The 27,121-nt window shown below is 48.6% G+C and overlaps 1 protein-coding gene across 2 annotated transcripts in view; it reads right to left on the reverse strand.

Annotated features, from left to right (window-relative positions):
- Nucleotides 1-7,753: 7,753 nt before the first annotated feature.
- The window catches only part of LOC147094863 (uncharacterized), a 202,585-nt gene continuing 183,217 nt past the window's right edge, over nucleotides 7,754-27,121 (reverse strand). Inside the window, exons 10-11 of one of the 2 annotated variants that reach the window (XM_085974473.1) lie at nucleotides 11,656-11,759; nucleotides 7,754-10,156 (exon numbers count right to left, since the gene is read on the reverse strand). In XM_085974473.1, the coding sequence (XP_085830599.1) occupies nucleotides 10,113-10,156; nucleotides 11,656-11,759 (148 nt within the window). In that variant the 3' untranslated portion in view covers nucleotides 7,754-10,112. Of the gene's footprint in view, nucleotides 10,160-11,655; nucleotides 11,760-27,121 lie in introns of both variants that reach the window. The other variant, XM_085974471.1, reaches the window with a different exon arrangement.

Below are 27,121 nucleotides of genomic sequence, written 5' to 3' on the forward strand. Positions count from 1 at the left end.
ATGGTCAGGTAATCAGCTATGTTGTATTGTCTGTTTAGGGCCAAGTAGCAATTGAGTTTGCTTTGGGTTTTTGTTGTTTCTGCCCAATATGTCAGATATTTTTCCTTTTGCTTTGCGACGATTGTGTTGGGTCGAATTCTTTGTGTTACCCTGTCACTGTCCTGGGGCTGGTCATTGTTAGTATTGTTAGTAGTTACTTCACTGAGTCCCAGGACTAGTTGACTGAGGGTATTCTTCTTTATGGTCAGCTCTTGGCATTTCAGGGCGTCGTAGTGATAGCATTGGGGATTGCTCATTTGTAGGTGATTCCAAAATTTGGTGGCTCTTTTTTGGATAGTGATTATTAATGGATATTGGCCTAGTTCCGCCCTGCATGCATTGTTTACTGTTTTCCTTTGAGTCCGGAGGATACTTTTACAGAATTCTGCATGTAGGATCTCAATTGGGTGTTTGTCCCATTTTGCAAATTCTTGTTGAGTTAGCGGTCCCCATACCTCACTGCCATAGAGTGCAATTGGTTCAATTACTGATTTGAAAATTTTGAGCCAAATGCTAATTGGGATTTCTATTTGGATTGATTTTTTGATGGCATAGAAAGCCCTTCTTGCTTTCTCTTTCAGTTCATTCACAGCCAGTTTGAAGTTTCCCGTAGAACTGATTTTTAAGCCCAAGTATGTGTAGTGAGTGGTTTGTTCAATTTTGGTTGTTCCTACTGTGAAATTTATTTTGGGTCCCTGATGTTTGGATCTTTGCTGGAACACAAGGACTTTGGTTTTTTGGGGATTTATTGTCAGGGCCCAAGTCTGGCAGTACGACTCCAGCAGGTCCAGGTTTTGCTGTAGCCCCTCTTTAGTAGGTGACAGCAGAACCAGGTCGTCTGCATAGAGGAGGAATTTAACCTTGGATTCATATAGGGTGAGGCCGGGTGCTGTAGATTGTTCAAGTAGTTTTGCCAATCCATTTATGTAAATATTAAAGAGTGTCGGTGAGATTAGCGAGCCCTGCGTCACCCCCCGCCCCTGTGGGAAGTATTTTGTTTGTTTGTCTCCAATTTTAACTGCACATTTGTTGTTTGTATACATTGATTTAATTACATCATATGTTTTCCCTCCTACCCCACTTTCGATAAGTTTCAGGAATAAACCGTCATGCCAGATGGAGTCGAAAGCCTTCTGGAAATCTACAAAGCATGCGTAGATTTTGCTTTTGTTATGGTGAACGTGTTTGTCAATTAGGGTCTGTAGGGTGAAGATATGATCGGATGTTCTATAGTTTGGCAGGAATCCAATTTGGCTTTTACTCAAGACATTGTGCTCCTCAAGGAAGTTTATAATCTTTTGTTTATGATGCTACAGAATACCTTCCCCAGGTTACTGTTTACACAGATGCCTCGATAGTTGTTTGGGTCGATTTTGTCCCCACTTTTGTATATGGGCGTTATGAGTCCTTTGTTCCAGATATCAGGGAAATAACCGACACTCAGAACCAAGTTGAAGAGTTTTAGGATAGCCAGTTTCATTTTGTTGTCTGTGTGTTTAATCATCTCGTTTAGTATGCCGTCTGTCCCGCAGGCTTTTCCTGGTCACAGGTCCTTGAGTTTTTCAAGAAGTTCTTTTTCTGTTATTATGGCGTCCAGCGGGTTTTGGTTATCTTTTATGGCCATTTCTAGCTTTTCCAGTTTTTTGCATATTTGGTGTTGCTCTGGTCTTAGTGTGTTTTTCTGGTATAATTTTTCAAAGTGGTTTACCCATGTGTCCCCATTTTGAATGGCCAAATCGTCATGTTGTTTTTTGTGTAGTTTTTTCAAGTTTTCCCAGAAACAATTGGAATCAATGGATTCCTCCATGGAGCTGAGTGTATTCTTAATATATTGCTCTTTTTTGGTTCTGAGTGTGTTTCTGTATTGTGTTAGTGTCTGACAATAAGTAAGGCGTAGTTCCTCGTTTTCTGGATGCCTGTGTTTTTGGTTTGATATTTTTCGAAGTTTTTTCCTCATGTTATGGCAATCTCGGTCAAACCATTTTTCATAGTTTTTTGTTTTGGGTTTGTTCTTGCGAGCTTTCAAGTTTGCATTTGTTGCCAAATTATCAAAAATATTGTTTAGTTTACTAACTGCCCGGTTTACGCCTTCTTTATTGTGAGTGTATATGTTATCCAGAAAGGTGTCTAAGAGAGCTTGAGTTGATGCATTGCTAATTGTTTTCTGGTATTTTTCCGTGTCGTTTTTGGCCCATCTGTACGATGTTTTGGTGTTGTACAGTTTACTGGGTTGTGTTTCTATGTTGTTTGTTTCTGTCTTTTTGAGGAACATAGTAATTTGACTGTGATCTGACAGTGTTGTTTGTGGTTTGACTGTGAATGCTCTGAAAGAGGATGGGTCTAAGTCTGTAATCATATAGTCTACTGTGCTGCAGCCAAGAGGTGAGCAATAGGTCGATCTTCCTAGGAGGTCTCCTATGAACCTACCATTGACAATGTACAGACCCAGGTTTTGACAGAGCTGTAGTAGCTGTTTTCCGTTGGTATTTGACTGCTTGTCGCAGTTATGCCTGTATGGAAGGGAAGGGATGTCAAAGTGGTTATTCCCGAAAACGTAATTGTTTCCCTGATTATTGGTGAGGTCTGGTTCTTCGCCCGTTCTTGAATTGAGGTCCCCACAGATCAACACGTTCCCCTAGGCCTGGTATTGGATAATTTCCCCCTCCATGTTGGAGAAGGTGTCCTCTTTAAAGTACGGGGAATCGATTGGAGGGATATAAAGTGCGCAAATGTAAACATCTTGGGTGTTTGAGATAATCTCCCTCTCAAGTTTGAGCCACATATGGTTTTCGCCCTTTTTTATAAATTTGATGTAATTCTTAAGTTCTGTTTTAAACCAGATCAGTATGCCTCCGGAGTCTCTGCCTTGGGTTACACTTGGTAATTTATTGGAGGGGACCACCAGCTCAGTGTACCCTTGGGGACAGCCAGTGTGTCCTTTTCCTTTATACCAAGTTTCCTGTAAAATGATAATATCTTGGTCTTTAGTTTCATCTATGAACTCTGGGGTCCTACTTTTCACTTCTCGCAGTGAAGAGCGTAGACCTTGGATATTCCAGGTCGAAATATATAAGGATTTCATGTTAAGTTTGATCTTTTACTATGATAGGTTAAAGAGTGGTACGTGTTTGTCGTGTCTAAGTGTGGGAAAAAAAAGATCACATCAGTTGTCTACAAAAGTTAATACAATTTGGTTACAGTTCTTTCTATTAATTAGTCCTTGATCCATAAGGCGGAAGTAGATGCTGCTGCACATCTGCTTATTGTCTCTTAATGGATTGTTTCTGTCTGAGGTATTGCGTACATCCTGTGCATCTCTCCCTCTGTCTGGCTGGGAGCAGTCCTATTCCCCTGTGGGACAGGAGTGGTGCAGGTCTGATATTGTTGTTTTGCATGGGGATCCTCTCTGGTCTCGGTTGGTGTGTTGGTGGTCCTTGTAGTGTTCCTGATATGTACCCCGCTGATCTCTGGTGGTCGGGGGGGGTCCTCTTGGAGTCTGGGTATGGACCCGGTTAAAAGCGACGTTCTTCAGGGCTTTAGCAAAGATCGATATTCTTTGCCTTTGGATGTGGACGTGGTCGTAAAGACATTCCTCATCGAGGGTGGGGTGTTGGGCCAGGTGTACGTTGTGGTTTGATTCGCAGTCTCTTGCTATGCTCCCCCTCTCCCCTCCCTCCCCCTCCCCCTCTCCCTCCCTCCCCCTCCCCCTCTCCCTCCCTCCCCCTCCCCCTCTCCCTCCCCCTCCCTCCCCCTCTCCCTCCCTCTCCCTCCCCCTCTCCCTCTCCCTCGTTCAGCCCCTCCCTCCCTCCCTCGTTCAGCCCCTCCCTCGTTCAGCCCCTCCCTCCCTCCCTCGTTCAGCCCCTCCCTCGTTCAGCCCCTCCCTCCCTCCCTCGTTCAGCCCCTCCCTCGTTCAGCCCCTCCCTCCCTCGTTCAGCCCCTCCCTCCCTCCCTCCCTCGTTCAGCCCCTCCCTCTCCTTGACTCGCCCAAGGCAGCACGCTGCGATAAAGACACACCAGTGCAAGGACAGCCAGTCTGTGTTGAAGTAGAAGGTTCTGTATTTGCTTTCACTTCTGCTACAGTTTTATCTAGCGCAGGGGGCACAGTCTGTAACGCACGTGCACATTTTATTTTTAGGCGCATTCCGTTCGGGAAACCGAGAAGTTGCGTGAGTGCCTGAAAGGCAGAAGTAGCCAGTTCCGGACGAGAGATAACGTTAACATTTGGGCAACAAAGGAAGCAGGTCAGCACTTGGCCCCTTCAAACTCCCGTGCCCAACAACTCTTGTCAAGACATGCCCACTCTTGCAGGGATGTCGCAACGCTGAAGGTGTGGTGAATCGAAATTCCCCAGAACACTCTACAAGCTAAAAAGACACTGGCTGGAATAACCCAGCCTCCGTTAACCGCTTTCCAAGGACTAATGCCGCCCGGGACTTTGTTCCAAAAGAGAGGTGTGGCATTTCTATAGCGCCTTTCACGACCTCATTGAAACTTATAAAATTCTGACAGGACTGGACAGACTAGATGCAGGAAGGATGTTCCTGATGGTCGGGGAGTCCAGAACCAGGGGTCACAGTCTAAGGATAAGGGGTAAGCCATTTAGGACAGAGATGAGGAGGAATTTCTTCACCCAGAGAGTGGTGAACCTGTGGAATTCTCTACCACAGAAGGCAGTAGAGGGCAATTCATTAAATATATTCAAGAATGAGTTGGATATATTTCTTGAGGCTAAAGGGATCAAGGGATATGGGGAGAAGGCAGGGACAGGGTACTGATTTTGGATGATCAGCTATGATCGCATTGAATGGCGGAGCAGGCTCGAGGGGCCGAATGGCCGACTCCTGCTCCTATCTTCTATGTTTCTGTGACCTCAGGACGTCGCAAAGTGCTTCACAGCCAATGAAGTGCTTCTGAAGTGTGATCGCTGTTGTAATGTGGGAAACGCGGCAGCCAAACTGCGCACAGCAAGCTCCCACAAACAGCAATGTGATAATGACCAGATCATCTGTTTTGAGTAATGTTCATTGAGGGATAAATATTGGCCCCAGGACACCGGGGAGAATTCGCCCCTGCTCTTCTTCCAAACATTTATGTCCACCTGAGAGAACTCGGTTGAACGTGTAGACACCAGAGAGTGTACAGATATCTCCCTGAGGGAGAGGGGACTGAGAGACACCAGTCAGTGTACAGATATCTCCCTGAGAGAGAGGGGCTGAGAGACACCAGTCAGTGTACAGATATCTCCCTGAGGGAGAGGGGACTGAGAGACACCAGTCAGTGTACAGATATCTCCCCGAGGGAGAGGGGACTGAGAGACACCAGTCAGTGTACAGATATCTCCCTGAGGGAGAGGGGACTGAGAGACACCAGAGAGTGTACAGATATCTCCCTGAGGGAGAGGGGACTGAGAGACACCAGTCAGTGTACAGATATCTCCCTGAGGGAGAGGGGACTGAGAGACACCAGAGAGTGTACAGATATCTCCCTGAGGGAGAGGGGACTGAGAGACACCAGTCAGTGTACAGATATCTCCCCGAGGGAGAGGGGACTGAGAGACACCAGTCAGTGTACAGATATCTCCCTGAGGGAGAGGGGACTGAGAGACACCAGTCAGTGTACAGATATCTCCCTGAGAGAGAGGGGACTGAGAGACACCAGTCAGTGTACAGATATCTCCCTGAGGGAGAGGGGACTGAGAGACACCAGAGAGTGTACAGATATCTCCCTGAGGGAGAGGGGACTGAGAGACACCAGTCAGTGTACAGATATCTCCCTGAGGGAGAGGGGACTGAGAGACACCAGTCAGTGTACAGATATCTCCCTGAGAGAGAGGGACTGAGAGACACCAGTCAGTGTACAGATATCTCCCTGAGGGAGAGGGGACTGAGAGACACCAGTCAGTGTACAGATATCTCCCTGAGGGAGAGGGGACTGAGAGACACCAGTCAGTGTACAGATATCTCCCTGAGAGAGAGGGGACTGAGAGATACCAGTCAGTGTACAGATATCTCCCTGAGAGAGAGGGACTGAGAGACACCAGTCAGTGTACAGATATCTCCCTGAGAGAGAGGGACTGAGACACCAGTCAGTGTACAGATATCTCCCTGAGAGAGGGACTGAGAGACACCAGTCAGTGTACAGATATCTCCCTGAGGGAGAGGGGACTGAGAGACACCAGTCAGTGTACAGATATCTCCCTGAGAGACACCAGTCAGTGTACAGATATCTCCCTGAGGGAGAGGGGACTGAGCGACACCAGTCAGTGTACAGATATCTCCCTGAGAGAGGGACTGAGAGACACCAGTCAGTGTACAGGTATCTCCCTGAGAGAGAGGGACTGAGAGACACCAGTCAGTGTACAGATATCTCCCTGAGGGAGAGGGGACTGAGAGACACCAGTCAGTGTACAGATATCTCCCTGAGGGAGAGGGGACTGAGAGACACCAGTCAGTGTACAGATATCTCCCTGAGGGAGAGGGGACTGAGAGACACCAGTCAGTGTACAGATATCTCCCTGAGGGAGAGGGGACTGAGAGACACCAGTCAGTGTACAGATATCTCCCTGAGAGAGAGGGACTGAGAGACACCAGTCAGTGTACAGATATCTCCCTGAGGGAGAGGGGACTGAGAGACACCAGTCAGTGTACAGATATCTCCCTGAGGGAGAGGGGACTGAGAGACACCAGTCAGTGTACAGATATCTCCCTGAGAGAGAGGGGACTGAGAGATACCAGTCAGTGTACAGATATCTCCCTGAGAGAAAGGGACTGAGAGACACCAGTCAGTGTACAGATATCTCCCTGAGAGAGAGGGACTGAGACACCAGTCAGTGTACAGATATCTCCCTGAGAGAGGGACTGAGAGACACCAGTCAGTGTACAGATATCTCCCTGAGGGAGAGGGGACTGAGAGACACCAGTCAGTGTACAGATATCTCCCTGAGAGAGAGGGGACTGAGAGACACCAGTCAGTGTACAGATATCTCCCTGAGGGAGAGGGGACTGAGCGACACCAGTCAGTGTACAGATATCTCCCTGAGAGAGGGACTGAGAGACACCAGTCAGTGTACAGATATCTCCCTGAGAGAGAGGGACTGAGAGACACCAGTCAGTGTACAGATATCTCCCTGAGGGAGAGGGGACTGAGAGACACCAGTCAGTGTACAGATATCTCCCTGAGAGAGAGGGGACTGAGAGACACCAGTCAGTGTACAGATATCTCCCTGAGAGAGGGGGGACTGAGAGACACCAGTCAGTGTACAGATATCTCCCTGAGAGAGGGGACTGAGAGACACCAGTCAGTGTACAGATATCTCCCTGAGAGAGGGACTGAGAGACACCAGTCAGTGTACAGATATCTCCCTGAGAGAGAGGGGACTGAGAGATACCAGTCAGTGTACAGATATCTCCCTGAGAGAAAGGGACTGAGAGACACCAGTCAGTGTACAGATATCTCCCTGAGAGAGGGGGGACTGAGAGACACCAGTCAGTGTACAGATATCTCCCTGAGAGAGGGGACTGAGAGACACCAGTCAGTGTACAGCTATCTCCCTGAGAGAGGGACTGAGAGACACCAGTCAGTGTACAGATATCTCCCTGAGGGAGAGGGGACTGAGAGACACCAGTCAGTGTACAGATATCTCCCTGAGAGAGAGGGGACTGAGAGACACCAGTCAGTGTACAGATATCTCCCTGAGAGGGGGGACTGAGAGACACCAGTCAGTGTACAGATATCTCCCTGAGAGAGGGGACTGAGAGACACCAGTCAGTGTACAGATATCTCCCTGAGAGAGGGGACTGAGAGACACCAGTCAGTGTACAGATATCTCCCTGAGAGAGAGGGAACTGAGAGACACCAGTCAGTGTACAGATATCTCCCTGAGAGAGAGGGGACTGAGAGACACCAGTCAGTGTACAGATATCTCCCTGAGAGAGGGGACTGAGAGACACCAGTCAGTGTACAGATATCTCCCTGAGGGAGAGGGACTGAGAGACACCAGTCAGTGTACAGATATCTCCCTGAGAGAGAGGGAACTGAGAGACACCAGTCAGTGTACAGATATCTCCCTGAGAGAGCGGGGACTGAGAGACACCAGTCAGTGTACAGATATCTCCCTGAGAGAGAGGGACTGAGGGACACCAGTCAGTGTACAGATATCTCCCTGAGGGAGAGGGGACTGAGAGACACCAGTCAGTGTACAGATATCTCCCTGAGGGAGAGGGACTGAGAGACACCAGTCAGTGTACAGATATCTCCCTGAGAGAGAGGGAACTGAGAGACACCAGTCAGTGTACAGATATCTCCCTGAGAGAGGGGACTGAGAGACACCAGTCAGTGTACAGATATCTCCCTGAGAGAGGGACTGAGAGACACCAGTCAGTGTACAGATATCTCCCTGAGGGAGAGGGGACTGAGAGACACCAGTCAGTGTACAGATATCTCCCTGAGAGAGAGGGGACTGAGAGACACCAGTCAGTGTACAGATATCTCCCTGAGAGGGGGGACTGAGAGACACCAGTCAGTGTACAGATATCTCCCTGAGAGAGGGGACTGAGAGACACCAGTCAGTGTACAGATATCTCCCTGAGAGAGGGGACTGAGAGACACCAGTCAGTGTACAGATATCTCCCTGAGAGAGAGGGAACTGAGAGACACCAGTCAGTGTACAGATATCTCCCTGAGAGAGAGGGGACTGAGAGACACCTGTCAGTGTACAGATATCTCCCTGAGAGAGGGGACTGAGAGACACCAGTCAGTGTACAGATATCTCCCTGAGGGAGAGGGACTGAGAGACACCAGTCAGTGTACAGATATCTCCCTGAGAGAGAGGGAACTGAGAGACACCAGTCAGTGTACAGATATCTCCCTGAGAGAGCGGGGACTGAGAGACACCAGTCAGTGTACAGATATCTCCCTGAGAGAGAGGGACTGAGAGACACCAGTCAGTGTACAGATATCTCCCTGAGAGAGAGGGAACTGAGAGACACCAGTCAGTGTACAGATATCTCCCTGAGAGAGCGGGGACTGAGTGACACCAGTCAGTGTACAGATATCTCCCTGAGAGAGAGGGACTGAGGGACACCAGTCAGTGTACAGATATCTCCCTGAGGGAGAGGGGACTGAGAGACACCAGTCAGTGTACAGATATCTCCCTGAGGGAGAGGGACTGAGAGACACCAGTCAGTGTACAGATATCTCCCTGAGAGAGAGGGAACTGAGAGACACCAGTCAGTGTACAGATATCCCCCGAGAGAGGGGGACTGAGAGACACCAGTCAGTGTACAGATATCTCCCTGAGAGAGAGAGGGACTGAGAGACACCAGTCAGTGTACAGATATCTCCCTGAGAGAGAGGGGACTGAGAGACACCAGTCAGTGTACAGATATCTCCCTGAGGGAGAGGGGACTGAGAGACACCAGAGAGTGTACAGATATCTCCCTGAGGGAGAGGGGACTGAGAGACACCAGTCAGTGTACAGATATCTCCCTGAGGGAGAGGGGACTGAGAGACACCAGTCAGTGTACAGATATCTCCCTGAGAGAGAGGGACTGAGAGACACCAGTCAGTGTACAGATATCTCCCTGAGGGAGAGGGGACTGAGAGACACCAGTCAGTGTACAGATATCTCCCTGAGGGAGAGGGGACTGAGAGACACCAGTCAGTGTACAGATATCTCCCTGAGAGAGAGGGACTGAGAGACACCAGTCAGTGTACAGATATCTCCCTCAGGGAGAGGGACTGAGAGACACCAGTCAGTGTACAGATATCTCCCTGAGAGAGAGAGAGCGATTGAGAGACACCAGTCAGTGTACAGATATCTCCCTGAGGGAGAAGGACTGAGAGACACCAGTCAGTGTACAGATATCTCCCTGAGAGAGAGAGAGCGATTGAGAGACACCAGTCAGTGTACAGATATCTCCCTGAGAGAGAGAGAGCGATTGAGAGACACCAGATATAAAATACTTGTACATTCACAATGATGGGATGGTTATTTCGATACAGGTCAATATATTTTTCTCTGAATGTTTTGTACAAACAATGTGTCTCTTCATCACAGCGAATCCGTCCAGTTCTCAGTCTAGTGGCATATTTTCATAATCATTGTCTTCGGAATTCGCTGCTAAAGAGAACAGAATAGAGTCAGCGATCCATCACATAATACAGCACAGAAAGAGGCCATTCGGCCCAGCAGGTCCATCTCCGCATTTATGCCCCACAGGAGCCTCCTCGCGCCCCTCTTCACCTCACCCCATCAACATACCCTTCTATTCCTTTCTCCCTCGTGTGTTCATCCAGCCGCCTCTTAAATGCATCTGTGCTGTTCGCCTCAACCACTCCCTGTGGTAGCGAGTTCCACATTCTCACCACTCTCTGGGTAAAGAAGTTTCTCCTGAATTCCCTATTGGATTTATCAGTGACTATCTTATATTGATGGCCCCTCGTTCTGGTCTCCCCCACAAGTGGAAACATCTTCTCTACGTCTACCCTATCGAAACCTTTCATAATCCTAAAGACCTCGATCAGGTCGCCCCTCAGCCTTCTCTTTTCTAGAGAAAAGAACCCCAGCCTGTTCACTCTTTCCCGATAGCTATAACCTCTCAGTCTGGTATCATTCCAGTGAATCTCTTTTGCATCTTCACCAGTGCCTCCATATCCTTTTTATAATATGGAGACCAGAACTGTGCACAGTGCCCCAAGTGTGGTCTAACCAAGGTATATGGAGACCAGAACTGGACACAGTGCTCCAAGTGTGGTCTAACCCAGGTATATGGAGACCAGAACTGTGCACAGTGCTCCAAGTGTGGTCTAACCAAGGTATATGGAGACCAGAACTGGACACAGTGCTCCAAATGTGGTCCAACCTAGGTATATGGAGACCAGAACTGTGCACAGTGCTCCAAGTGTGGTCTAACCAAGGTATATGGAGACGAGAACTGTGCACAGTGCTCCAAGTCTGGTCTAACCAAGGTATATGGAGACCAGAACTGGACACAGTGCCCCAACTGTGGTCCAACCTAGGTATATGGAGACCAGAACTGTGCACAGTGCTCCAAGTGTGGTCTAACCAAGGTATATGGAGACCAGAACTGTGCACAGTGCTCCAAATGTGGCCTAACCAAGGTATATGGAGACCAGAACTGTGCACAGTGCTCCAAGTGTGGTCTAACCAAGGTATATGGAGACCAGAACTGTGCACAGTGCTCCAAGTGTGGCCTAACCAAGGTATATGGAGACCAGAACTGTGCACAGTGCTCCATGTACGGTCTAACCAAGGTATATGGAGCACTGGGTCAGACCTGGGACAATCCGGGCCTAGCACTGGGTGAGGCCTGTGTCTAATCCTGGCCTAGCACTCCTGACAAACCAGACCAGGCCCAGCAAATAAATCATTCCACCGAAGACTATCAAGAGGTTGCCCAGGACGATGGGGGTTCATTCTGAGATAAGCTGGATGGGGGAGAGGGTTTGGGGAGCAGGGGTGGTTTTTTGGGTTTTCTGGAAGGATTAGGATCGCGTTAGGCCCCAAAGGGACTTCTCCATCCTGAACCTCGTTGGCCAACTGCCACTGGAACTCAATTCATCAAGAAACTCAACTGATTTCGGGGAGATACTCACAGGCCTTGGAGATTTCAGTCACACTCGGAAGGTTTTCATAAGACCCAAGATCCTGTTCCTGCTCCATCGGTTCCTTAACAACAGCGTCAGTCGGTAACACCTCACTGTGATGGGGAGTGGTACAGGGTTAGATACAGAGTGAAGCGCCCTCTACATTGTCCCATCAAACACTCCCAGGGCAGGTACAGCACGGGTTAGATACAGAGTAAAGCTCCCTCTACACTGTCCCATCAAACACTCCCAGGGCAGGTACAGCACGGGTTAGATACAGAGTAAAGCTCCCTCTACACTGTCCCATCAAACACTCCCAGGGCAGGTACAGCACGGGTTAGATACAGAGTAAAGCTCCCTCTACACTGTACCATCAAACACTCCCAGGGCAGGTACAGCACGGGTTAGATACAGAGTAAAGCTCCCTCTACACTGTCCCATCAAACACTCCCAGGGCAGGTACAGCGCGGGTTAGATACAGAGTAAAGCTCTCTCTGCACTGTCCCATCAAACACTCCCAGGGCAGGTGCAGCACGGGTTAGGTACAGAGTAAAGCTCCCTCTACACTGTCCCATCAAACACTCCCAGGGCAGGTACAGCACGGGTTAGATACAGAGTAAAGCACCCTCTACACTGTCCCATCAAACACTCCCAGGGCAGGTACTGCATGGGTCAGATACAAAGTAAAGCACCCTCTACACTGTCCCATCAAACACTCCCAGGGCAGGTACAGCACGGGTTAGATACAGAGTAAAGCTCCCTCTACACTGTCCCATCAAACACTCCCAGGGCAGGTACTGCATGGGTCAGATACAAAGTAAAGCACCCTCTACACTGTCCCATCAAACACTCCCAGGGCAGGTACAGCACGGGTTAGATACAGAGTAAAGCTCCCTCTACACTGTCCCATCAAACACTCCCAGGGCAGGTACAGCACGGGCTAGATACAGAGAAAAGCTCCCTCTACACTGTCGCATCAAACACTCCCAGGGCAGGTACAGCACGGGTTAGATACAGAGTAAAGCTCCCTCTACACTGTCCCATCAAACACTCCCAGGGCAGGTACAGCACGGGTTAGATACAGAGTAAAGCTCCCTCTACACTGTCCCATCAAACACTCCAATGGCAGGTACTGCACGGGTTAGATACAAAGTAAAGCACCCTCTACACTGTCCCCATCAAACACTCCCAGGGAAGGTACAGCACGGGTTAGGTACAGAGTAAAGCTCCCTCTACACTGTCCCATCAAACAATCCAAGGGCAGGTACAGCACGGGTTTGATACAGAGTAACGCTCCCTCTACACTGTCCCATTAAACACAGTCAGGGCAGGTACAGCACGGGGTTAGATACAGAGTAAAGCTCCCTCTACACTGTCCCATCAAACACTCCGAGGGGAGGTACAGCACAGGTTGATACAGAGTAAAGCTCCCTCTACACTGTCCCATCAAACACTCCCAGGGCAGGTACAGCACGGGTTAGATACAGAGTAAAGCTCCCTCTACACTGTACCATCAAACACTCCCAGGGCAGGTACAGCACGGGTTAGATACAGAGTAAAGCTCCCTCTACACTGTCCCATCAAACACTCCCAGGGCAGATACAGCACGGGTTAGATACAGAGTAAAGCTCCCTCTACACTGTCCCAACAAACACTCCCAGGGCAGGTACAGCACGGGTTAGATACAGAGTAAAGCTCCCTCTACACTGTCCCATCAAACACTCCCAGGGCAGGTACAGCACGGGTTAGATACAGAGTAAAGCTCCCTCTGCACTGTCCCATCAAACACTCCCAGGGCAGGTACTGCATGGGTCAGATACAAAGTAAAGCACCCTCGACACTGTCCCATCAAACACTCCCAGGGCAGGTACAACACGGGTTAGATACAGAGTAAAGCTCCCTCTACACTGTCTCATCAAACACTCCCAGGGCAGGTACAGCACGGGCTAGATACAGAGTAAAGCTCCCTCTACACTGTCCCATCAAACACTCCCAGGGCAGGTACAGCACGGGTTAGATACAGAGTAAAGCTCCCTCTACACTGTACCATCAAACACTCCCAGGGCAGGTACAGCACGGGTTAGATACAGAGTAAAGCTCCCTCTACACTGTCCCATCAAACACTCCCAGGGCAGATACAGCACGGGTTAGATACAGAGTAAAGCTCCCTCTACACTGTCCCATCAAACACTCCCAGGGCAGATACAGCACGGGTTAGATACAGAGTAAAGCTCCCTCTACACTGTCCCATCAAACACTCCCAGGGCAGGTACAGCACGGGTTAGGTACAGAGTAAAGCTCCCTCTACACTGTCCCCATCAAACACTCCCAGGGAAGGTACAGCACGGGTTAGGTACAGAGTAAAGCTCCCTCTACACTGTCCCATCAAACACTCCGAGGGGAGGTACAGCACAGGTTAGATACAGAGTAAAGCTCCCTCTACACTGTCCCACCAAACACACCCAGGGCAGGTACAGCAAGGGGTTAGATACAGAGTAAAGCTCCCTCTGCACTGTCTCATCAAACACTCCCTGGGCAGGTACAGCAAGGGGTTAGATACAGAGTAAAGCTCCCTCTACACTGTCCCATCAAACACTCCCAGGGCAGGTACAGCACGGGTTAGATACAGAGTAAAGCTCCCTCTACACTGTCCCATCAAACACTCCCAGGGCAGGTACAGTACGGGTTAGATACAGAGTAAAGCTCTCTCTACACTGTCCCATCAAACACTCCCAGGGCAGGTACAGCACGGGTTAGATACAGAGTAAAGCTCTCTCTACACTGTCCCATCAAACACTCCCAGGGCAGGTACAGCACGGGTTAGATACAGAGTAAAGCTCCCTCTACACTGTCCCATCAAACACTCCCAGGGCAGGTACAGCACGGGTTAGATACAGAGTAAAGCTCTCTCTGCACTGTCCCATCAAACACTCCCAGGGCAGGTGCAGCACGGGTTAGATACAGAGTAAAGCTCTCTCTACACTGTCCTATCAAACACTCCCAGGGCAGGTACAGCACGGGTTAGGTTCAGAGTAAAGCTCCCTCTACACTGTCCCATCAAACACTCCCAGGGCAGGTACAGCACGGGTTAGATACAGAGTAAAGCACCCTCTACACTGTCCCATCAAACACTCCCAGGGCAGGTACTGCATGGGTCAGATACAAAGTAAAGCACCCTCTACACTGTCCCATCAAACACTCCCAGGGCAGGTACAGCACGGGTTAGATACAGAGTAAAGCTCCCTCTACACTGTCCCATCAAACACTCCCAGGGCAGGTACTGCATGGGTCAGATACAAAGTAAAGCACCCTCTACACTGTCCCATCAAACACTCCCAGGGCAGGTACAGCACGGGTTAGATACAGAGTAAAGCTCCCTCTACACTGTCCCATCAAACACTCCCAGGGCAGGTACAGCACGGGCTAGATACAGAGAAAAGCTCCCTCTACACTGTCCCATCAAACACTCCCAGGGCAGGTACAGCACGGGTTAGATACAGAGTAAAGCTCCCTCTACACTGTCCCATCAAACACTCCCAGGGCAGGTACAGCACGGGTTAGATACAGAGTAAAGCTCCCTCTACACTGTCCCATCAAACACTCCAATGGCAGGTACTGCACGGGTTAGATACAAAGTAAAGCTCCCTCTACACTGTCCCATCAAACACTCCCAGGGCATGTACAGCATGGGTTAGATACAGAGTAAAGCTCATAGAAAACATAGAAGATAGGAGCAGGAGTTGGCAATTCGGCCCCTCGAGCCTGCTCCACCATTCAATGAGATCATGGCTGATCATCCAAATTCAGTACCCTGTCCCTGCCTTCTCCCCATATCCCTTGATCCCCTTTGCCTTAAGAAATATATCCAACTCCTTCTTGAATATATTTAATGAACTGGCCTCCACCGCCTGTTGTGTCCGTGTGTTAATGGAGACACGGAATGCAGGAGTTGGTTTCACAGGTGTTTACTGCACAAAGTCTGGAGGTGAACTAACTGATACAAGACACGATACAGGCTTATATAGCCCGAGTGGCCATTACCGGCATTACAGTACACAGGGGGCTCTTAAAGACACATACACCACAATTCCTCCCCTTTTAGACAACCAGTACATAACATTTTAAGTAATCATTAATTAACATGTTACAAGAACAATAATCTACACATTGCTGCAGTTAATCAAGTATAAGTCAGTCTCTCTGGAGGCTTCCTGACTCGGTCCGAATAACGCCTCGGTGGTGTAGTAGTTTCTGGTGGTGTAGTAGGTTCTTTTGGCAAGGTTGATTCGGCTTGAATGCCAGTGTCGGGTTCATCTGGTTCCAGTATCACCGGATCGGAGGTAGATACTATGGGTATCTCTGCTTCATCATTAGGCGTATAGAGTTGTGGTATAGGTTGTCCCTTTTCGGATGACTCTATGATCTGGTCAGCATGGCGCCTTATTATGCTTTCTCCGATGTCCACGGTATACATCAGCGGTCCTAGTCGTGTGCACATAGTTCCAGGCTGCCATTTCTCGGTACGGTAGTCCCGGGCCAAAACTTGTTGACCTATCTGGAAGGTTCTAGTTGGCCTTTCATTCATGCCTTGAAATTGCCGGTTCTCCACGTCCCTTCTGATGTTTGGCTTGATCAAATCCAGCCGGCATCTTAGGCTTCTATTGAAGAACATCATGGCGGGAGTTTGGTTTGTAACCACATGTGCTGCATTCCTGTATGCAAACAAGAAGTTATCTACCTTATGCTGTAGATTTATGTCTTCATTACCCATGGCCTTTATGGCCTTCTTGAAGGTCTGGACAAACCTTTCAGCCAATCCATTGGTGGCGGGATGGTATGGGGCGGACGTGTAGTGCTTAACCCCATTGTTTTTTTAAGAACTTCCTGAATTCTTCGGACACAAATTGCGGTCCATTATCAGAACAGATCTGTTCAGGCAGCCCATTCCTGGCAAATGTGGTCCTTAATACTGTGATGGTTTTTTCCGTGATGGTGGAGGACATCTTTATTACCTCCGGCCACTTGGAGTGTGCATCAACCGCGATTAAGAACATTGAGTCCATAAATGGACCAGCAAAGTCGATATGTACCCTTTGCCATGGAGATGAGGGCCACTCCCATGGATGTAGAGGGGCTTATGGTGGGGCGTTTTGGACCTTCTGGCATCCTAGGCAGCTCTTGGTCATTTCTTCGATGTCTCCATCGATACCTGGCCACCACACAAACGCTCTGGCTAGGTTCTTCATTTTCACTCCACACAGATGCCCCTCGTGAAGCTCCTTTAGCACTTTATCCTGGAGTTTGGGTGGAATCACCACTCTGGATCCACACATCAAGGTTCCTCGGCACACTGACAGCTGTTCTCTTCTTTGCGAGAATGCTGGCAACAGTGGTTCGCCATGTGCTGGCCATCCCTTCACCATTAAATCGTAGACTCGTGAGAGAGTCGGGTCATTTCTCGTTTCCTTTTCAATGACAGAATTTGTTACTGGTAGACATTCCACTATGGTTGAGTGGAACATCTCCACTGGGTCCACTGAAGGTGCCTCTTCTACCGTTGGCAACGGTAGGCGCGATTAACCGTCAGCATTCCCATGCTGTTTTGATCCTTTGTATTCTATGTCATATTGGTGTGCCCCTAGGAAAAGGGACCACCTCTGTAGCCTTTGCGCTGTCATAATGGGAACGCCCTTTTTAGGGTTGAATATGGAGACGAGGGGTTGATGGTCAGTCAACAAGGTAAATTTTTGTCCGTGTAGGTAATGGTTGAATTTCTTCACTCCCCATACCAGGCTGAGTGCTTCCCTGTCGATCTGGGCATAGTTACGCTCAGCTGAGTTCAATGAGCGTGACGCAAAAGCTATCGGCCGCTCTGAGCCATCAGGGAATCTATGCAATAATACCGCTCCTACGCCGTAAGGGGATGCATCGCATGCCAGTCTGATTGGCAGTGATGGGTTGTAATGAGCCAAAACCTCTTTGGACGTGATCAAGCCTTTGCATTTATGGAAGGCACGTTTACAGTCTTCGCTCCATTTCCAAATTACTCCCGTTTGTAGCAGTTCGTTAAGAGGGTGCAGAAGAGTTGACAAGTTCGGTAAAAATTTATGATAGTAATTTATCAATCCCAGGAACGACCTTAATTGTGAGACATTTTCAGGTGCTGGGGCTTTTATGACCGCTTCAATTTTTTCAGGTGACTTATGCAACCCTTCCTCATTAATTATGTGGCCACAATATGATATTTGTTTCTGGAAAAATTTGCACTTGGGGCGATTTGCTCGTAGGCCCCGTTCTCTCAGCCTAGTGAGCACCTGCTCCAAATTGGCAAGGTGCTCGTTGTCATTTTCTCCTGTTACAAGGATGTCGTCTAGGTAGCATTGAGTCCCCGGAATCCCTTGGAGGACTTGCTCCATAGCTCTTTGCCAGATAGCTGGAGCTGATGCTACTCCGAAAACCAGTCGATTGTACTGGTACAGGCCTTTGTGTGTATTTATCGTGAGATACTTTTTAGAGGCCTCTTCAACCTCCATCTGTAGATATGCCTGTGCCAAGTCAATTTTGGTGAAACATTTCCCTCCGGATAGTGAGGCGAAAATATCTTCTATCCTCGGAAGAGGATACTGTACCGTGTGAAGGACCGGGTTTACAGTCACCTTGAAGTCCCCACAGATGCGAATTTTTCTCTGTTCTTCAGATTTATCATTATTCAACGTTTTCTTCATGACCGGGACGATGGGTGTTGCCCACTCGCTCCAATCTATCTTGGATAATACGCCTGCCTTTTCCAAATTCTCCAGCTCTGCCTCGACTGCTGGATGAATTGCGTATGGCACCGGCCTTGCCTTAAAAAACTTGGGAATTGCAGCATCTTCCACTTTTATTGAGGCGGTGACGCCTTTCAAGGTTCCTAGTTCCTGTTGAAACACTTCCTTGGCGTTGGCCAAGATGTCTTTTAATCGTTCAGGTATGACGTCATCATCATTTTTTTTCTTACTGGTCACCGTCAGTGCCTGAATGGAGTGCCAGTCTAAACATATCTTCCTGATCCATTCACGTCCGAACAGCGGTGGACCACTATCTTGCAGAACGTATAAATACAACTTCTGTATTTCCTTGCCGTTGTATACAACAGGCACCCTTATTTTCCCTTTGGGGTATACTTTCTGCCCCGTATATGTTTTCAAGATAATGGATGTGTCTTTCAAAGGTATATGCGGAAATAGCCGCTCGTAATCCCGTCGACTTATGACGGTCAGAGCTGATCCTGTATCTAGCTCCATTTTAACTGGGGACCCCGCTATCGTGAGTGTAACCCAAATGGTCTGGTAATCTTCTTTGGCAATTACATTGTGTAATTTGAGACAGCTTAGTCTCTTGTTTCCAGAGTCGCTATCGCTCTTCTGGTCTTCGGAGCTACTGTCCGTCATCATTTGTACCTTTCTATACTTTTCCTTATTGATTTTTTTCCTGTCCGTGGATTTTTTGTTTCCAGATCGGCATACACGTGCAATGTGTCCAATCTTTCCGCATTGCCTGCATGCTTTGTCCTTGAACCAGCAGTCCCTCTGGTCATGGGTGGATCTGCCGCAGCGATAACATCTCTCGAAACCCTTTGTCATTTCATGGGTGCCGAAGTCCTGTGGCTTTTGCTGTATCTCTGCAGCTCCTCTTGCGGCTGCTTCGTATGATACAGCCACACTGAAAGCCTTGTCCAGTGTCAAATCTTTCTCAGAAAGTAGCCTTTTCTGTGTTCCTTCACTTAGGAGACCGCAGACGAATTTGTCTCGAAGAGAATCTGCCAGTCCTGCCCCGAATTGGCAGTGCTTTGACAGCTTCCTTAATTCGGTGAGGTAATCAGCGTTACTTTCATTCTTGTGCTGATTCCTCTTGAAGAATTTGAATCGTTCCGCTATCAGCAGCGGTGTTGGGTTTAAGTGCTCCTGTAGGGTATCAACAATCTCCTTAAAATTCTTGTCCTTCGGTTTGGCTGGAGTGATTAAGTTTCGTAACAGCCCGTATGTCCTTGCGCCCATTAGATTTAGAAGTACTGATGCCTTTTTATCATCCTCTATTTCATTTGCTGTGCAATATACCTCCACTCTTTCCACATATGTGGTCCAATCCTCTATATCGATATCGAAAGAATTAATATTGTCAGCTTTAGGCATCCTGAAAAAAAAAATGGCGCCTCCCACGCTTTCCTTTCTTCCCCGCAGAAAGAAAATGGCGCTTCCCGCGCTTTCCCGCCACTGCCGCTGCTGACAATGCTGTTCTCCGCGGTTTTTATTTGCATAGGTATTTTCAATAGGTGGAGACTCGTTCCCGCCGGACTCTCTGGGACTTTTCCCTCCCTCTGCTTGGTCCGAACGCCGACCTGCTTTGCAGCGCCGGCCGTCTCCTGAGTGCTCCCCCCCTCTGTCTCTGTTTGCCTCCGCCTTCGCTGCTCGGCCCCGCTGCAGAGCCAGCTGATGGAGCCCCAGCCCGCCGCCCAGGAAGGATTATTGCAGTACCTGCCACCAGCTTGGCTAGCTGGTGAAACCACTGTTTTTTTTTTCTTTCTTGTTTTTCTTCGACTTTCGTCTGAGGCATCGACCTCCTTGAGGTGCTGCCGAAATGCAGTTAAGTCCGTTTCCAATTCGTCGCCACTGTTGTATCCGTGTGTTAATGGAGACACGGAATGCAGGAGTTGGTTTCACAGGTGTTTACTGAACAAAGTCTGGAGGTGAACTAACAGATGCAAGACACGATACAGGCTTATATAGCCCGAGTGGCCATTACCGGCATTACAGTACACAGGGGCTCTTAAAGGCACATACACCACACCGCCCTGTGTGGCAGAGAATTCCACAGGTTCACCACTCTCTGGGTGAAGAAATTCCTCCTCATCTCAGTCCTAAATGGCTTACCCCTTATCCTTAGACTATGACCCCTAGTTCTGGACTCCCCGGCCATCGGGAACATCCTTCCTGCATCTAGTCTGTCCAGGCCTGACAGAATTTTATAGGTTTCGATGAGATCCCCTCTCAATCTTCTAAACTCCAGTGAGTACAAGCCCAATCGACCCAATCTCTCCTCTTACGTCATTCCTGCCATCCCAGGTATCAGCCTGGTGAATCTTCGCTGCACTCCTTCCATGGCAAGAACATCCTTCCTCAGATAAGGTGAACAAAACTGCACACAATACTCAAGGTGCAGTCTCACCAAGGCCCTGTACAACTGCAGCAAGACATTCTTGTTCCTGTACTCGAACCCTTTTGATACAAAGGCCAACATACCATTTGCCTTCTTAACCGACCTGGTGCACCTGCATGCTTACCTTCAGTGACTGGTGTACAAGAACACCCAGGTCTCTTTGCACTTCCCCTTCTCCCAATCTATTGCCATTCAAATAATAATCTGCCTTCCTGTTTTTGCCACCAAAGTGGATAACCTCACATTTATCCACATTATAGTGCATTTGCCATGTTTCTGCCCAATCACCCAACTTGTCCAAATCGTACTGGAGTTTCACGACATCCTCCTCACAGCATACCCTCCCACCCAGCTTTGTGTCATCTGCAAATTTGGAGATACTCCATCCAATTCCCTCGTCCAGATCATTAATATATATTGTGAACAGCTGGGGTCCTAGGACCGATCCTTGCGGTACCCCACTAGTCACTGCCTGCCACTCGGAAAACAACCCGTTTATTCCAACTCTTTGCTTTCTATCTGCCAACCAGTTCTCTATCCAAGTCAATATCTTGCCCCCAATCCCATGTGCCTTAATTTTGCAAGCTAATCTCTTATGCGGGACCTTATTGAAAGCCTTCTGAAAGTCCAAATACACCACATCCACTGGTTCTCCCTTATCTATTTTACCAGTTACATCCTCAAAAAATTCCAGTAGATTAGTCAAGCACGATTTACCCTTTGTAAATCCATGTTGACTTTGTCCGATCCCGTCACTGCTCTCCAAGTGCTCTGCTATTACATCTTTTATAATGGACTCTAGCATTTTCCCCACTACCGATGTCAGGCTTACCGGTCTATAATTCCCCGCTTTTTCTCTACCACCTTTTTTGAATAGTGGGGTAACATTAGCTACCCTCCAATCCATGGGTACTATTCCAGAGTCTATCGAGTTCTGGAAGATGACCAGCAATGCATCTACTATCTCTAGGGCCACTTCCTTAAGTACCCTGGGATGTAGATTATCAGGCCCTGGGGATTTATCGGCCTTCAATCCCGTCAACTTCCCCAACACCATTTCCCTACAGATACTGATTTCTTTCAGTTCCTCCCTCTCATTAGTCCCTATATTACCCAACCTCTCTGGGAGGTTATTTGTGTCCTGCTTCATGAAGACAGAACCAAAATATGTATTGGTCAGCCATTTCTTTGTTCCCCATTATAAATTCCCCTGATTCTGACTGTAAGGGACCTACGCTTGACTTCACCAATCTTTTTCTCTTCACATATCTATAAAAGCTTTTACAGTCAGTTTTTATGTTCCCTGCAAGCTTACTTTTATAATCTATTATCCCCCTCTTAATTAATCCCTTTGTCCTCCTTTGCTGAATCCTAAACTGCTCCCAATCCTCAGGTTTGCTGCTTTTTTTGGCCAATTTATATGTCCTCTCTTTGGATCTTATGTTATCCCTAATTTCCCTTGTTAACCACGGTTGAGTCACCTTTTTTGATTTATTTTTATGCCAAACTGGGATAAACAAATTCTGTAGTTCATCGATGCGATCTTTGAATGTTTGCCATTGCCTATCCACCGTCAACGCTTTGAGTGACATTCCACAATCCATCCTAGCCAACTCGCGCCTCATACCATCATAATTTCCTTTATTTAAATTCAGGACCCTAGTCTCTGAGTCAACTACTTCACTCTCCATCTTAATGAAGAATTCTATCATATTATGATTGCTCCGACCCAAGGGGCCTCGCACAACAAGATTGCTAATTAATCCTTTCTCATTGCATAATACCCAGTCTAAGATGGCCTGATCCCTAGTTGGTTTCTCGACATATTGGTCCAGGAAACCATCCTGTATACACTCCAGGAATTCCTCCACAGTATTGTTACTAATTTGGTTAGCCCAGTCTATATGTAGATTAAATTCACCCATGATGACTGCTGTGCCCTTATTGCACGCTTCTCTAATTTCCCTTTTAATGCCATCCCCAACCTCTGCATTACTATTTGGGGGTCTATACACCACTCCCACTAATGTTTTCTGCCCTTTGGTATTTCTCAGTTCTACCCATACAGATTCCACATCATCAGAGCTAATATCTTTCCTTACAATTGTGTTAATCCCCTCTTTAACCAGCAAAGCTACCCCACCTCCTTTTCCTTTTTGCCTATCTTTCCTGAATATTGAATACCCCTGGATGTTGAGTTCCCAGCCTTGGTCCACCTTGAGCCATGTTTCCGTAATTCCAATCATATCATATTCATTTACCTCTATTTGCGCAGCTAATTCATCCACATTATTCATCCACCCTCTACACTGACCCATCAAACCATCCCAGGGCAGATACAGCACGGCTTAGGTACATAGTAAAGCTCCCTCTACACTGCCCCATCAAACACTCCCAGGGCAGGTACAGCACGGTATTAGATACAGAGTAAAGCTCCCTCAACACTGTCCCATCAAACACTCCCTGGGCAGGTACAGCATGGGTCACATACAGAGCAAAGCTCCCTCTACACTGTCCCATCAAACACTCCCAGGGCAGGTACAGCACGAGTTAGATACAGTGTAAAGCTCCCTCTACACTGTCCCATCAAACATTCCCAGGGCAGGTACTGCACGGGTCAGATACAGAGTAAAGCTCCCTCTACACTGTCCCATCAAACATTCCCAGGGCAGGTACAGCATGGGTCACATACAGAGCAAAGCTCCCTCTACACTGTCCCATCAAACACTCCCAGGGCAGGTACAGCACGAGTTAGATACAGTGTAAAGCTCCCTCTACACTGTCCCCATCAAACACTCCCAGGGCAGGTACAGCACGGGATAGATACAGAGTAAAGCTCCCTCTACACTGTCCCATCAAACACTCCCAGGGCAGGTACAGCATCAGTTAGATACAGAGTAAAGCTCACTCTACACTGTCCCATCAAACACTCCCAGGGCAGGTACAGCACGGGTCAGATACAGAGTAAAGCTCTCTCTACACTGTCCCATCAAACACGCCCAGGCCAGAAATAGCACGGTTCACATACAGAGTAAATCTCCCCCAACGCTCCAAAACTCCCTGGACTCAGCAAAGGTCCCGGCAGACTGGAAAACTGCTAATGTAACACCCTTATTTAAAAAGGGCAGTAGACAGAAGGCTGGAAACTATAGACCGGTTAGCCTAACATCTGTGGTAGGTAAAGTTTTGGAGTCCATTATTAAGGAGACAGTAACAGGACATTTGGATAATCATAATTTAATAGGACAAAGTCAGCATGGTTTTATGAAGGGGAAGTCATGTTTGACAAATTTGCTGGAGTTCTTTGAGGAAGTAACATATAGGGGGTGAAATTTGGTGAGTAGCGCCACCTGTTAGCGCCTAAAGAGGCAGTCAGTGGCTGTAGTGCCACTGGCTGCGTCTCCCGCGATATTCAGTAGGGGCGCTAATGGTGGCGTTAGGCATTTGCGCTACGCCGCCACCGATGACGTCATCGGTGTGCGCAGCACCCCATTCGTGCCCCGTTCGCGATATTTGGTAGCGAACGCCACAGTTGCGCCACTCGCTACCCGCGCCCGGTTCACGGGGCCTTACTGTGCCGGCAGTGGCGGAAGTTAAGGTGGGGTTGCGGGGCGGCCGCTTTTCCGGCAGCTGCCTGCCAGCACCTCCGTCCCCGGCCTCCAACACCCACCCCCCGCTGCGGCATTGCCGGCTGTTTCCCGAGAGCCCGGCACTTCTCCTTGGTGCCGGGCTCATTTGCCGGCACTCGCGAGCGGGGATCGCGCTGTTGCAGGCACCTCCCCTTTAACAGTGGGAGGAAGGCCTGCAGTACCGCAGCGTGCCGTGCCGCAGCGTGTGGCGCTGCGGCATGTTGCGCTGCGATAATCAGTTTCAGCGCCCTAAGAGGGACGCGGAGCGCCTCGAGCCTCACCCCGTCTCCCTCGAGGGGCACTGAAACTGAATTTCTGGCGATCGGTATCACTCCGATCGCTGCGCTAAATCCTGCGCTCAGGCGTCTTTTGCGCCATTTTGGCGCCCCAACCCAATTTCTAGGCCATAGGGTGGATAAAAGGGAACCAGTGGACGTAGTGTATTTAGACTTCCAAAAGGCATTTGACAAGGTGCCACACAAAAGATTATTGCTTAAGATAAAAAATCACGGGATTGGGGGTAATATTCTGGCATGGATAGAGGATTGGCTATCTAACAGAAGGCAGAGAGTTGGGATAAATGGTTCATTCTCAGACTGGCAATCAGTAACTAGTGGTGTTCCGCAGGGGTCAGTGCTGGGTCCCCAACTCTTTACAATCTATATTAACGATTTGGAGGAGGGGACCGAGTGTAACATATCAAAGTTTGCAGATGATACTAAGATGGGAGGGAAAGTAGTGAGTGAGGAAGACATAAAAAACCTGCAAGGGGACATAGACAGGCTAAGTAAGTGGACAGAGATTTGGCAGATGGAATACAACACTGGAAAGTGTGAGGTTATGCACTTTGGCAGGAAAAATTGTAGAGCAAGTTATTACCTTAATGGCAAGAAACTGGAAAGTACTGAAGTACAAAGGGATCTGGGGGTCCTGGTGCACGAAACTCAAAAGGTTAGTATGCAGGTGCAGCAAGTGATTAAGAAGGCCAATGGAATGTTGGCTTTCATTGCTAGGGGGATGGAATATAAAAATAGGGAGGTACTGCTTCAGTTGTACAAGGTATTGGTGAGACCGCACCTGGAATACTGCATACAGTTTTGGTGTCCATACTTAAGAAAGGACATACTTGCTCTCGAGTCAGTACAAAGAAGGTTCACTCGGTTAATCCCGGGGGTGAGGGGATGGACATATGAGGAGAGGTTGAGTAGATTGGGACTCCACTCATTGGAGTTCAGAAGAATGAGAGGCGATCTTATTGAAACATATAAGATTGTGAAGGGGTTGGATCGGGTGGATGCAGGGAGGATGTTCCCGATGATGGGTGAAACTAGAACTAGGGGGCATAGTCTTAGAATAAGGGGCTGCACTTTCAAAACTGAGATGAGGAGGAACTACTTCACTCAGAGGGTGGTAGGTCCATGGAATATGCTGCCCCAAAAAGCTGTAGAAGCTACATCATTACATAAATTTAAAACAGAAATAGACAGTTTCTTGAAGTGAAGGGAATTAAGGGTTACGGGGAGCAGGCAGGAATTTGGACATGAGTCTAGGTTCGGATCGGTCATGGCCCTGTGGGTAGCGGAGCGGGCCCAGGGGCCGTGTAGCCTGATCCTGCTCCTATTTCGTGTGTCTAATTCTGTTAGATTCAGGAGATGGTTCTGTGATAGTAGATTGGCGGTTTGGATCAGATCAGCCATGATCTTATTGAATGGCGGAGCAGGCTCGAGGGGCCGATTGGCCTACTCCTGCTCCTATTTCTTATGTTCTTATGTACACTGTCCCAACAAACACTCCCAGGGCATGTGCAGCAGGGGTTAGATACAGAGTAAAGCTCCCTCTACACTGTCCCATCAAACACTCCCAGGGCAGGTACAGCACGGGTTAGATACAGAGTAAAGCTCCCTCTACACTGTCCCATCAAACACTCTCAGGGCAGGTACAGCATGGGTTAGATACAGAGTAAAGCTCCTTCTACACTGTCCCCGTCAAACACTCCCAGGGCAGGTACAGCACGGAGTTTGATACAGAGTAAAGCTCTCTCTAAACTGTCCCATCAAACAGGACCAGGCCAGATATAGCACGGTTCACATTCAGAGTAAATCTCCCCCTACACTGTCCCAATAAACACTCCCAGGGCAGGTACAGCACAGGTTAGATACAGAGTAAAGCTCCCTCTACACTGTCCCATCAAACACTCCCAGGGCCGATACAGCACGGGTTAGATACAGAGTAATGCTCCCTCTACACTATCCCAGCAAGCACTCCCAGTTCAGGTAGAGCACGGGTTAGATACAGAGTAAAGCTCCCTCTACACTGTCCCATCAAACACTCCCAGGGCAGGTACAGCACAGGGTTAGATACAGAGTAAAGCTCCCTCTACACTGTCCCATCAAACACTCCCAGGGCAGGTACAGCACAGGTTTGATACAGAGCAAAGCTCCCTCTACACTGTCCCAGCAAACACTCCCAGGGCAGGTACAGCACGGGTTAGATACAGAGTAAAGCTCCCTCTACACTGTCCCATCAAACACTCCCAGGGCAGGTACAGCACAGGTTTGATACAGAGCAAAGCTCCCTCTACACTGTCCCAGCAAACACTCCCAGGGCAGGTACAGCACGGGTTAGATACAGAGTAAAGCTCCCTCTACACT

Source organism: Somniosus microcephalus, unplaced genomic scaffold (assembly GCF_052327205.1).
Source record: "Somniosus microcephalus isolate GS21.2 unplaced genomic scaffold, FLI_Smic_1.0 unresolved_chr1, whole genome shotgun sequence".
NCBI classification, from domain to species: domain Eukaryota; kingdom Metazoa; phylum Chordata; class Chondrichthyes; order Squaliformes; family Somniosidae; genus Somniosus; species Somniosus microcephalus.